At 36.1% G+C, this 13,862-nt stretch overlaps 2 protein-coding genes across 3 annotated transcripts in view; both read right to left on the bottom strand.

Moving 5' to 3' along the window:
* LOC103029841 (cytochrome P450 2B4) overlaps positions 1-13,862 on the bottom strand; it is a 281,849-nt gene that overhangs the window by 256,365 nt on the left and 11,622 nt on the right. The gene's annotated exons all lie outside the window — the stretch shown is intronic.
* The window catches only part of LOC103031531 (cytochrome P450 2B4), a 31,836-nt gene continuing 30,482 nt past the window's right edge, over positions 12,509-13,862 (bottom strand). For both annotated transcript variants that reach the window (XM_049462751.1, XM_007233102.4), the window contains exon 10: positions 12,509-13,794. In XM_049462751.1, coding sequence (XP_049318708.1) covers positions 13,613-13,794 — 182 coding nt within the window. In that variant the 3' untranslated portion in view covers positions 12,509-13,612. The remainder of the gene's footprint in view (positions 13,795-13,862) is intronic.

The following is a 13,862-nucleotide window of genomic DNA, read 5'->3' as shown; positions in this document are numbered from 1 at the left end:
CAAACTTGATTGAAAGTAGGAAGGACATTGTAAAATAAGTAAACTTTTGTAAAAGATATTAAAAAGTAAAGAGAAGAAAAAAAAATAATAATAAATTCCACTTATTTCCCTGAATACCCACTTTTTCCCATTAGATTTCCCTTGTGTTTTTGATATGACATGCTTTAGACAAGTACCAGTTTCCAAGTGCTCTGTAATGACTAGAGAGCCAATACATTAGGGCTTGGGAGACGGGGGCCTTTTAAAGCCATGTCCAAGCACGCTTTACTTCTTCATGGTGACTGCTCAGAATTACCCAAAAACACCAAAAAAACAAAACAACAACCCACAAACATCTATTTCACCACAAACTAACACCACAATACCTCAGAAAAAATCTTCTATACACAATTCCTTAATTATTAATCAAATTTAAAATTCAACTGCACCCCAATGCATCATGGGAAAGCTCTATGTCACAGGTCACATGACACTGTGTGGGTCAGTGTGTGTTCCTATTTTATATATTAAAAAGGCCACAGCAAATACAAAGCAAATGCCACAACAGAGCTTAACCAACTCACTAAAGAGCTCATGACAAACGTGATTGAAAGTAGGAAGGACATTGTGAAATAAGTAAACTTTTGTAAAAGATATTAAAAAGTAAAGAGAAGAAAAAAAAATAATAATAAATTCCACTTATTTCCCTGAATACCCACTTTTTCCCATTAGATTTCCCTTGTGTTTTTGATATGACATGCTTTAGACATGTACCAGTTTCCCAGTGCTCAGTAATGACTAGAGAGCCAATACATTAGGGCTTTTGAGACGGGGGCCTTTTAAAGCCATGTCCAAGCACGCTTTACTTCTTCATGGTGACTGCTCAGAATTACCCAAAAACACCAAAAAAACAAAACAACAACCCACAAACATCTATTTCACCACAAACTAACACCACAATACCTCAGAAAAAATCTTCCATACACAATTCCTTAATTATTAATCAAATTTAAAATTCAACTGCACCCCAATGCATCATGGGAAAGCTCTATGTCACAGGTCACATGACACTGTGTGGGTCAGTGTGAGTTCCTTTTTTATATATTAAAAAGGCCACAGCAAATACAAAGCAAATGCCACAACGGAGCTTAACCAACTCACTAAAGAGCTCATGACAAACTTGATTGAAAGTAGGAAGGACATTGTAAAATAAGTAAACTTTTGTAAAAGATATTAAAAAGTAAAGAGAAGAAAAAAAAATAATAAATTCCACTTATTTCCCTGAATACCCACTTTTTCCCATTAGATTTCCCTTGTGTTTTTGATATTACATGCTTTAGACAAGTACCAGTTTCCCAGTGCTCAGTAATGACTACAGAGCCAATACATTAGGGCTTGGGAGACGGGGGCCTTTTAAAGCCATGTCCAAGCACGCTTTACTTCTTCATGGTGACTGCTCAGAATTACCCAAAAACACCAAAAAACACAAAACAACAACCCACAAACATCTATTTCACCACAAACTAACACCACAATACCTCAGAAAAAATCTTCCATACACAATTCCTTAATTATTAATCAAATTTAAAATTCAACTGCACCCCAATGCATCATGGGAAAGCTCTATGTCACAGGTCACATGACACTGTGTGGGTCAGTGTGAGTTCCTATTTTATATATTAAAAAGGCCACAGCAAATACAAAGCAAATGCCACAACGGAGCTTAACCAACTCACTAAAGAGCTCATGACAAACTTGATTGAAAGTAGGAAGGACATTGTAAAATAAGTAAACTTTTGTAAAAGATATTAAAAAGTAAAGAGAAGAAAAAAAAATAATAATAAATTCCACTTATTTCCCTGAATACCCACTTTTTCCCATTAGATTTCCCTTGTGTTTTTGATATGACATGCTTTAGACAAGTACCAGTTTCCCAGTGCTCTGTAATGACTAGAGAGCCAATACATTAGGGCTTGGGAGACGGGGGCCTTTTAAAGCACGGTCCAAGCACGCTTTACTTCTTCATGGTGACTGCTCAGAATTACCCAAAAACACCAAAAAAACAAAACAACAACCCACAAACATCTATTTCACCACAAACTAACACCACAATACCTCAGAAAAAATCTTCTATACACAATTCCTTAATTATTAATCAAATTTAAAATTCAACTGCACCCCAATGCATCATGGGAAAGCTCTATGTCACAGGTCACATGACACTGTGTGGGTCAGTGTGTGTTCCTATTTTATATATTAAAAAGGCCACAGCAAATACAAAGCAAATGCCACAACAGAGCTTAACCAACTCACTAAAGAGCTCATGACAAACGTGATTGAAAGTAGGAAGGACATTGTGAAATAAGTAAACTTTTGTAAAAGATATTAAAAAGTAAAGAGAAGAAAAAAAAATAATAATAAATTCCACTTATTTCCCTGAATACCCACTTTTTCCACTTTTTCCCATTAGATTTCCCTTGTGTTTTTGATATGACATGCTTTAGACAAGTACCAGTTTCCCAGTGCTCAGTAATGACTACAGAGCCAATACATTAGGGCTTGGGAGACGGGGGCCTTTTAAAGCCATGTCCAAGCACGCTTTACTTCTTCATGGTGACTGCTCAGAATTACCAAAAAACACAAAACAACAACCCACAAACATCTATTTCACCACAAACTAACACCACAATACCTCAGAAAAAATCTTCCATACACAATTCCTTAATTATTAATCAAATTTAAAATTCAACTGCACCCCAATGCATCATGGGAAAGCTCTATGTCACAGGTCACATGACACTGTGTGGGTCAGTGTGAGTTCCTATTTTATATATTAAAAAGGCCACAGCAAATACAAAGCAAATGCCACAACGGAGCTTAACCAACTCACTAAAGAGCTCATGACAAACTTGATTGAAAGTAGGAAGGACATTGTAAAATAAGTAAACTTTTGTAAAAGATATTAAAAAGTAAAGAGAAGAAAAAAAAATAATAATAAATTCCACTTATTTCCCTGAATACCCACTTTTTCCCATTAGATTTCCCTTGTGTTTTTGATATGACATGCTTTAGACAAGTACCAGTTTCCCAGTGCTCTGTAATGACTAGAGAGCCAATACATTAGGGCTTGGGAGACGGGGGCCTTTTAAAGCCATGTCCAAGCACGCTTTACTTCTTCATGGTGACTGCTCAGAATTACCCAAAAACACCAAAAAAACAAAACAACAACCCACAAACATCTATTTCACCACAAACTAACACCACAATACCTCAGAAAAAATCTTCTATACACAATTCCTTAATTATTAATCAAATTTAAAATTCAACTGCACCCCAATGCATCATGGGAAAGCTCTATGTCACAGGTCACATGACACTGTGTGGGTCAGTGTGTGTTCCTATTTTATATATTAAAAAGGCCACAGCAAATACAAAGCAAATGCCACAACAGAGCTTAACCAACTCACTAAAGAGCTCATGACAAACGTGATTGAAAGTAGGAAGGACATTGTGAAATAAGTAAACTTTTGTAAAAGATATTAAAAAGTAAAGAGAAGAAAAAAAAATAATAATAAATTCCACTTATTTCCCTGAATACCCACTTTTTCCCATTAGATTTCCCTTGTGTTTTTGATATGACATGCTTTAGACAAGTACCAGTTTCCCAGTGCTCAGTAATGACTACAGAGCCAATACATTAGGGCTTGGGAGACGGGGGCCTTTTAAAGCCATGTCCAAGCACGCTTTACTTCTTCATGGTGACTGCTCAGAATTACCAAAAAACACCAAAAAACACAAAACAACAACCCACAAACATCTATTTCACCACAAACTAACACCACAATACCTCAGAAAAAATCTTCCATACACAATTCCTTAATGATTAATCAAATTTAAAATTCAACTGCACCCCAATGCATCATGGGAAAGCTCTATGTCACAGGTCACATGACACTGTGTGGGTCAGTGTGAGTTCCTATTTTATATATTAAAAAGGCCACAGCAAATACAAAGCAAATGCCACAACGGAGCTTAACCAACTCACTAAAGAGCTCATGACAAACTTGATTGAAAGTAGGAAGGACATTGTAAAATAAGTAAACTTTTGTAAAAGATATTAAAAAGTAAAGAGAAGAAAAAAAAATAATAATAAATTCCACTTATTTCCCTGAATACCCACTTTTTCCCATTAGATTTCCCTTGTGTTTTTGATATGACATGCTTTAGACAAGTACCAGTTTCCCAGTGCTCAGTAATGACTACAGAGCCAATACATTAGGGCTTGGGAGACGGGGGCCTTTTAAAGCCATGTCCAAGCACGCTTTACTTCTTCATGGTGACTGCTCAGAATTACCCAAAAACACCAAAAAAACAAAACAACAACCCACAAACATCTATTTCACCACAAACTAACACCACAATACCTCAGAAAAAATCTTCCATACACAATTCCTTAATTATTAATCAAATTTAAAATTCAACTGCACCCCAATGCATCATGGGAAAGCTCTATGTCACAGGTCACATGACACTGTGTGGGTCAGTGTGAGTTCCTATTTTATATATTAAAAAGGCCACAGCAAATACAAAGCAAATGCCACAACGGAGCTTAACCAACTCACTAAAGAGCTCATGACAAACTTGATTGAAAGTAGGAAGGACATTGTAAAATAAGTAAACTTTTGTAAAAGATATTAAAAAGTAAAGAGAAGAAAAAAAAAATAATAATAAATTCCACTTATTTCCCTGAATACCCACTTTTTCCCATTCGATTTCCCTTGTGTTTTTGATATGACATGCTTTAGACAAGTACCAGTTTCCCAGTGCTCTGTAATGACTAGAGAGCCAATACATTAGGGCTTGGGAGACGGGGGCCTTTTAAAGCACGGTCCAAGCACGCTTTACTTCTTCATGGTGACTGCTCAGAATTACCCAAAAACACCAAAAAAACAAAACAACAACCCACAAACATCTATTTCACCACAAACTAACACCACAATACCTCAGAAAAAATCTTCTATACACAATTCCTTAATTATTAATCAAATTTAAAATTCAACTGCACCCCAATGCATCATGGGAAAGCTCTATGTCACAGGTCACATGACACTGTGTGGGTCAGTGTGTGTTCCTATTTTATATATTAAAAAGGCCACAGCAAATACAAAGCAAATGCCACAACAGAGCTTAACCAACTCACTAAAGAGCTCATGACAAACGTGATTGAAAGTAGGAAGGACATTGTGAAATAAGTAAACTTTTGTAAAAGATATTAAAAAGTAAAGAGAAGAAAAAAAAATAATAATAAATTCCACTTATTTCCCTGAATACCCACTTTTTCCACTTTTTCCCATTAGATTTCCCTTGTGTTTTTGATATGACATGCTTTAGACAAGTACCAGTTTCCCACTGCTCAGTAATGACTACAGAGCCAATACATTAGGGCTTGGGAGACGGGGGCCTTTTAAAGCCATGTCCAAGCACGCTTTACTTCTTCATGGTGACTGCTCAGAATTACCAAAAAACACCAAAAAACACAAAACAACAACCCACAAACATCTATTTCACCACAAACTAACACCACAATACCTCAGAAAAAATCTTCCATACACAATTCCTTAATTATTAATCAAATTTAAAATTCAACTGCACCCCAATGCATCATGGGAAAGCTCTATGTCACAGGTCACATGACACTGTGTGGGTCAGTGTGAGTTCCTATTTTATATATTAAAAAGGCCACAGCAAATACAAAGCAAATGCCACAACGGAGCTTAACCAACTCACTAAAGAGCTCATGACAAACTTGATTGAAAGTAGGAAGGACATTGTAAAATAAGTAAACTTTTGTAAAAGATATTAAAAAGTAAAGAGAAGAAAAAAAAAATAATAATAAATTCCACTTATTTCCCTGAATACCCACTTTTTCCCATTAGATTTCCCTTGTGTTTTTGATATGACATGCTTTAGACAAGTACCAGTTTCCCAGTGCTCAGTAATGACTAGAGAGCCAATACATTAGGGCTTGGGAGACGGGGGCCTTTTAAAGCCATGTCCAAGCACGCTTTACTTCTTCATGGTGACTGCTCAGAATTACCAAAAAACACCAAAAAAACAAAACAACAACCCACAAACATCTATTTCACCACAAACTAACACCACAATACCTCAGAAAAAATCTTCCATACACAATTCCTTAATTATTAATCAAATTTAAAATTCAACTGCACCCCAATGCATCATGGGAAAGCTCTATGTCACAGGTCACATGACACTGTGTGGGTCAGTGTGTGTTCCTATTTTATATATTAAAAAGGCCACAGCAAATACAAAGCAAATGCCACAACAGAGCTTAACCAACTCACTAAAGAGCTCATGACAAACGTGATTGAAAGTAGGAAGGACATTGTGAAATAAGTAAACTTTTGTAAAAGATATTAAAAAGTAAAGAGAAGAAAAAAAAATAATAATAAATTCCACTTATTTCCCTGAATACCCACTTTTTCCCATTAGATTTCCCTTGTGTTTTTGATATGACATGCTTTAGACAAGTACCAGTTTCCCACTGCTCAGTAATGACTACAGAGCCAATACATTAGGGCTTGGGAGACGGGGGCCTTTTAAAGCCATGTCCAAGCACGCTTTACTTCTTCATGGTGACTGCTCAGAATTACCAAAAAACACCAAAAAACACAAAACAACAACCCACAAACATCTATTTCACCACAAACTAACACCACAATACCTCAGAAAAAATCTTCCATACACAATTCCTTAATGATTAATCAAATTTAAAATTCAACTGCACCCCAATGCATCATGGGAAAGCTCTATGTCACAGGTCACATGACACTGTGTGGGTCAGTGTGAGTTCCTATTTTATATATTAAAAAGGCCACAGCAAATACAAAGCAAATGCCACAACGGAGCTTAACCAACTCACTAAAGAGCTCATGACAAACTTGATTGAAAGTAGGAAGGACATTGTAAAATAAGTAAACTTTTGTAAAAGATATTAAAAAGTAAAGAGAAGAAAAAAAAAAAAATAAATTCCACTTATTTCCCTGAATACCCACTTTTTCCCATTAGATTTCCCTTGTGTTTTTGATATGACATGCTTTAGACAAGTACCAGTTTCCCAGTGCTCAGTAATGACTACAGAGCCAATACATTAGGGCTTGGGAGACGGGGGCCTTTTAAAGCACGGTCCAAGCACGCTTTACTTCTTCATGGTGACTGCTCAGAATTACCCAAAAACACCAAAAAACACAAAACAACAACCCACAAACATCTATTTCACCACAAACTAACACCACAATACCTCAGAAAAAATCTTCTATACACAATTCCTTAATTATTAATCAAATTTAAAATTCAACTGCACCCCAATGCATCATGGGAAAGCTCTATGTCACAGGTCACATGACACTGTGTGGGTCAGTGTGTGTTCCTATTTTATATATTAAAAAGGCCACAGCAAATACAAAGCAAATGCCACAACGGAGCTTAACCAACTCACTAAAGAGCTCATGACAAACGTGATTGAAAGTAGGAAGGACATTGTGAAATAAGTAAACTTTTGTAAAAGATATTAAAAAGTAAAGAGAAGAAAAAAAAATAATAATAAATTCCACTTATTTCCCTGAATACCCACTTTTTCCACTTTTTCCCATTAGATTTCCCTTGTGTTTTTGATATGACATGCTTTAGACAAGTACCAGTTTCCCACTGCTCAGTAATGACTACAGAGCCAATACATTAGGGCTTGGGAGACGGGGGCCTTTTAAAGCCATGTCCAAGCACGCTTTACTTCTTCATGGTGACTGCTCAGAATTACCAAAAAACACCAAAAAACACAAAACAACAACCCACAAACATCTATTTCACCACAAACTAACACCACAATACCTCAGAAAAAATCTTCCATACACAATTCCTTAATGATTAATCAAATTTAAAATTCAACTGCACCCCAATGCATCATGGGAAAGCTCTATGTCACAGGTCACATGACACTGTGTGGGTCAGTGTGAGTTCCTATTTTATATATTAAAAAGGCCACAGCAAATACAAAGCAAATGCCACAACGGAGCTTAACCAACTCACTAAAGAGCTCATGACAAACTTGATTGAAAGTAGGAAGGACATTGTAAAATAAGTAAACTTTTGTAAAAGATATTAAAAAGTAAAGAGAAGAAAAAAAAAAAAATAAATTCCACTTATTTCCCTGAATACCCACTTTTTCCCATTAGATTTCCCTTGTGTTTTTGATATGACATGCTTTAGACAAGTACCAGTTTCCCAGTGCTCAGTAATGACTACAGAGCCAATACATTAGGGCTTGGGAGACGGGGGCCTTTTAAAGCCATGTCCAAGCACGCTTTACTTCTTCATGGTGACTGCTCAGAATTACCCAAAAACACCAAAAAACACAAAACAACAACCCACAAACATCTATTTCACCACAAACTAACACCACAATACCTCAGAAAAAATCTTCCATACACAATTCCTTAATTATTAATCAAATTTAAAATTCAACTGCACCCCAATGCATCATGGGAAAGCTCTATGTCACAGGTCACATGACACTGTGTGGGTCAGTGTGAGTTCCTATTTTATATATTAAAAAGGCCACAGCAAATACAAAGCAAATGCCACAACGGAGCTTAACCAACTCACTAAAGAGCTCATGACAAACTTGATTGAAAGTAGGAAGGACATTGTAAAATAAGTAAACTTTTGTAAAATATATTAAAAAGTAAAGAGAAGAAAAAAAAATAATAATAAATTCCACTTATTTCCCTGAATACCCACTTTTTCCCATTAGATTTCCCTTGTGTTTTTGATATTACATGCTTTAGACAAGTACCAGTTTCCCAGTGCTCAGTAATGACTAGAGAGCCAATACATTAGGGCTTGGGAGACGGGGGCCTTTTAAAGCACGGTCCAAGCACGCTTTACTTCTTCATGGTGACTGCTCAGAATTACCAAAAAACACCAAAAAACACAAAACAACAACCCACAAACATCTATTTCACCACAAACTAACACCACAATACCTCAGAAAAAATCTTCCATACACAATTCCTTAATTATTAATCAAATTTAAAATTCAACTGCACCCCAATGCATCATGGGAAAGCTCTATGTCACAGGTCACATGACACTGTGTGGGTCAGTGTGAGTTCCTATTTTATATATTAAAAAGGCCACAGCAAATACAAAGCAAATGCCACAACGGAGCTTAACCAACTCACTAAAGAGCTCATGACAAACTTGATTGAAAGTAGGAAGGACATTGTAAAATAAGTAAACTTTTGTAAAAGATATTAAAAAGTAAAGAGAAGAAAAAAAAATAATAATAAATTCCACTTATTTCCCTGAATACCCACTTTTTCCCATTAGATTTCCCTTGTGTTTTTGATATGACATGCTTTAGACAAGTACCAGTTTCCCAGTGCTCAGTAATGACTACAGAGCCAATACATTAGGGCTTGGGAGACGGGGGCCTTTTAAAGCCATGTCCAAGCACGCTTTACTTCTTCATGGTGACTGCTCAGAATTACCCAAAAACACCAAAAAAACAAAACAACAACCCACAAACATCTATTTCACCACAAACTAACACCACAATACCTCAGAAAAAATCTTCCATACACAATTCCTTAATTATTAATCAAATTTAAAATTCAACTGCACCCCAATACATCATGGGAAAGCTCTATGTCACAGGTCACATGACACTGTGTGGGTCAGTGTGAGTTCCTATTTTATATATTAAAAAGGCCACAGCAAATACAAAGCAAATGCCACAACGGAGCTTAACCAACTCACTAAAGAGCTCATGACAAACTTGATTGAAAGTAGGAAGGACATTGTAAAATAAGTAAACTTTTGTAAAAGATATTAAAAAGTAAAGAGAAGAAAAAAAAAATAATAATAAATTCCACTTATTTCCCTGAATACCCACTTTTTCCCATTAGATTTCCCTTGTGTTTTTGATATGACATGCTTTAGACAAGTACCAGTTTCCCAGTGCTCAGTAATGACTACAGAGCCAATACATTAGGGCTTGGGAGACGGGGGCCTTTTAAAGCACGGTCCAAGCACGCTTTACTTCTTCATGGTGACTGCTCAGAATTACCAAAAAACACCAAAAAACACAAAACAACAACCCACAAACATCTATTTCACCACAAACTAACACCACAATACCTCAGAAAAAATCTTCCATACACAATTCCTTAATGTTTAATCAAATTTAAAATTCAACTGCACCCCAATGCATCATGGGAAAGCTCTATGTCACAGGTCACATGACACTGTGTGGGTCAGTGTGAGTTCCTATTTTATATATTAAAAAGGCCACAGCAAATACAAAGCAAATGCCACAACGGAGCTTAACCAACTCACTAAAGAGCTCATGACAAACTTGATTGAAAGTAGGAAGGACATTGTAAAATAAGTAAACTTTTGTAAAAGATATTAAAAAGTAAAGAGAAGAAAAAAAAATAATAATAAATTCCACTTATTTCCCTGAATACCCACTTTTTCCCATTAGATTTCCCTTGTGTTTTTGATATTACATGCTTTAGACAAGTACCAGTTTCCCAGTGCTCAGTAATGACTAGAGAGCCAATACATTAGGGCTTGGGAGACGGGGGCCTTTTAAAGCCATGTCCAAGCACGCTTTACTTCTTCATGGTGACTGCTCAGAATTACCCAAAAACACCAAAAAACACAAAACAACAACCCACAAACATCTATTTCACCACAAACTAACACCACAATACCTCAGAAAAAATCTTCCATACACAATTCCTTAATTATTAATCAAATTTAAAATTCAACTGCACCCCAATGCATCATGGGAAAGCTCTATGTCACAGGTCACATGACACTGTGTGGGTCAGTGTGAGTTCCTATTTTATATATTAAAAAGGCCACAGCAAATACAAAGCAAATGCCACAACGGAGCTTAACCAACTCACTAAAGAGCTCATGACAAACTTGATTGAAAGTAGGAAGGACATTGTAAAATAAGTAAACTTTTGTAAAAGATATTAAAAAGTAAAGAGAAGAAAAAAAAAATAATAATAAATTCCACTTATTTCCCTGAATACCCACTTTTTCCCATTAGATTTCCCTTGTGTTTTTGATATGACATGCTTTAGACAAGTACCAGTTTCCCAGTGCTCTGTAATGACTAGAGAGCCAATACATTAGGGCTTGGGAGACGGGGGCCTTTTAAAGCACGGTCCAAGCACGCTTTACTTCTTCATGGTGACTGCTCAGAATTACCCAAAAACACCAAAAAAACAAAACAACAACCCACAAACATCTATTTCACCACAAACTAACACCACAATACCTCAGAAAAAATCTTCCATACACAATTCCTTAATTATTAATCAAATTTAAAATTCAACTGCACCCCAATGCATCATGGGAAAGCTCTATGTCACAGGTCACATGACACTGTGTGGGTCAGTGTGTGTTCCTATTTTATATATTAAAAAGGCCACAGCAAATACAAAGCAAATGCCGCAACAGAGCTTAACCAACTCACTAAAGAGCTCATGACAAACTTGATTGAAAGTAGGAAGGACATTGTAAAATAAGTAAACGTTTGTAAAAGATATTAAAAAGTAAACAGAAGAAAAAATAATAATAATAAATTCCACTTATTTCCCTGAATACCCACTTTTTCCCATTAGATTTCCCTTGTGTTTTTGATATTACATGCTTTAGACAAGTACCAGTTTCCCAGTGCTCAGTAATGACTACAGAGCCAATACATTAGTGCCTGGGAGACGGGGGCCTTTTAAGACTTGTTTAAGTTACTACATGATTCCTTATGTTTTTCTTCATAGCCTGCATGATTTCAGTATTTATTTACAGTTAAGGGGGAAAAAAGAACAAAAACATTGATTGAGAAGATTTGTAACCATTGGTGTTCCACCCAATATCAGATATATGTGCATTTGTCCCCCCCCCCCCCCCCGAAAATGATACAGCAAAAAACTTTTATTTTGAAAGCGTGCCAAATTCTGCACCCCTGCCATGAAAAGCACCCACTCTTGGACGCGCATTTCTGATTAAAACGTTAGCTAAAGCAATTATCTGGGTGCACGCTCCAGAGAGAGGGGTGCTTTTCCTGGCGGGGGTGCAGATTTCGGCAATGCTTCATGAGGCGATTTTACTTTATCTGCTAAAAATTGGTTTAAAACAAGTAAACATATCTGCCCCTGTACATAATAGTTTGTGTCTGATTTTAATCTAAATTATTCTATGTCTTCGCTTATGACACTCTGACACTCATGTGGGACTTTTCTCACTTTAATCAAGAAATAAATTATAAACGTTGATAGTATCTCCAACAAGCTAAAGCTGAAACACAGACAGGCCTTACAACAGGAAAACAATAAAAAATCTTCACGCATATACATTATAGAAAGACAAAAACAAAGGGAACGGATTGAAAATGTCATTGCATTTTAAGCTCATTAAAAACACCACCAGCAGGTAAAAAAAGGAGGTATATTTATTTTCTTACAGAGCAGACATTCTAAGAACAATTTTCTTCATAATAATTTGTATGTCTTCGAACACTGAAATGAAGATTTCTTAAATAATCAAATGTTCCACTTTATTAAGAGTTATAACTATGGCACTGTGAATCGCTACACCACTAAAAATGTAACAAATATTTAGGAAAAAAGTGTCAAGTCACCTATTATATACAGTGGTGTGAAAAAGTGTTTTCCCCTTCCTGATTTCTTACTTTTTTTTTACATGTTAGTCACTCTTTATATCATTTAAATATTAGTCAAAGACAACACAAGTAAACACAAAATGCAGTTTTTAAATGAAAATGTTTATTATTAAGGGAGAAAAAAAAACAATTTGGGGCTGTTTTGATGCTTCAGGAACTGGAAGACTTGCTGTGATGAATGGAACTACCAAAAAGTCCTGAAGGAGAATGGTTAGCATCTGTTCGTGACCTCAAGCTAAAACAAACTTGGGTTCTGCAGCAGGACAATGATCCAAAAACACACCAGCAAGTCCACCTCTGAATGACTGAAGAAAAACAAAGTAAAGACTTTGGAGTGGCCTAGTCAAATCCTGACCTGAATCCTATTGAGATGCTTTGGCGTGACCTTAAAAAGGCCATTCATGCTTAAAAACTCTTCAATGTGGCAAAAATACAACAATTCTGTAAAGATAATTGAATTGAATTGAATTTTTCCACAGGTCTGTAAAAGACTCATGGCAAGTTACTGCAAACGCTTGATTGCAGTTGTTGCAGCAATGGGCGGAACAACCAGTTATTAGATTAAGGGGGCAATCACTCTTTCACACAGGGTCATGTGGGTTTGAACTTTTTTGTCCCTTAATAATAAAAACCTTTATTTAAAAATTGCATTTTGTGTTTAAGTGTGTGTCTTTAACTAATATTTAAACTTGTTTTATGATCTGAAACATTTAGGAGTGACAAATCATGAAGAGGCAAACACTTTTTCATATCACTGTATATTACTATTATATATACATATGATGTGTTGGTAAAAAATAATCATCCAGGCTTAATGATTCATGTTCCCAACATACATTCTGAAAGTGGTCTAAATCAGCCCCTGCTGCGGCAGATTGTATTGAAGGGTAAATTTGAACGAACTAGGCCCACAACTCCATCCATGTTTGGTGGCGGAGCTCCTTGAGGCCATGAGAACTTCAGCTGCTGAATCAGAGAGGTGAAGAAGATGAAGAGCTCTGTCCTCGCCAGAGTCTCACCCAGACACACCCTCGGACCTGCAGAAGAACACACAAACAATCTCAATGCTGATATTCACATTTATTAATAATTAACCTCCAGAGCA

This window comes from Astyanax mexicanus, chromosome 13 (genome assembly GCF_023375975.1).
Source record: "Astyanax mexicanus isolate ESR-SI-001 chromosome 13, AstMex3_surface, whole genome shotgun sequence".
Classification (NCBI taxonomy): Eukaryota; Metazoa; Chordata; class Actinopteri; order Characiformes; family Acestrorhamphidae; genus Astyanax; species Astyanax mexicanus.
Note: the sequence above shows the minus strand (reverse complement) of the source record. Positions and strands in the feature narration are given on the sequence as shown.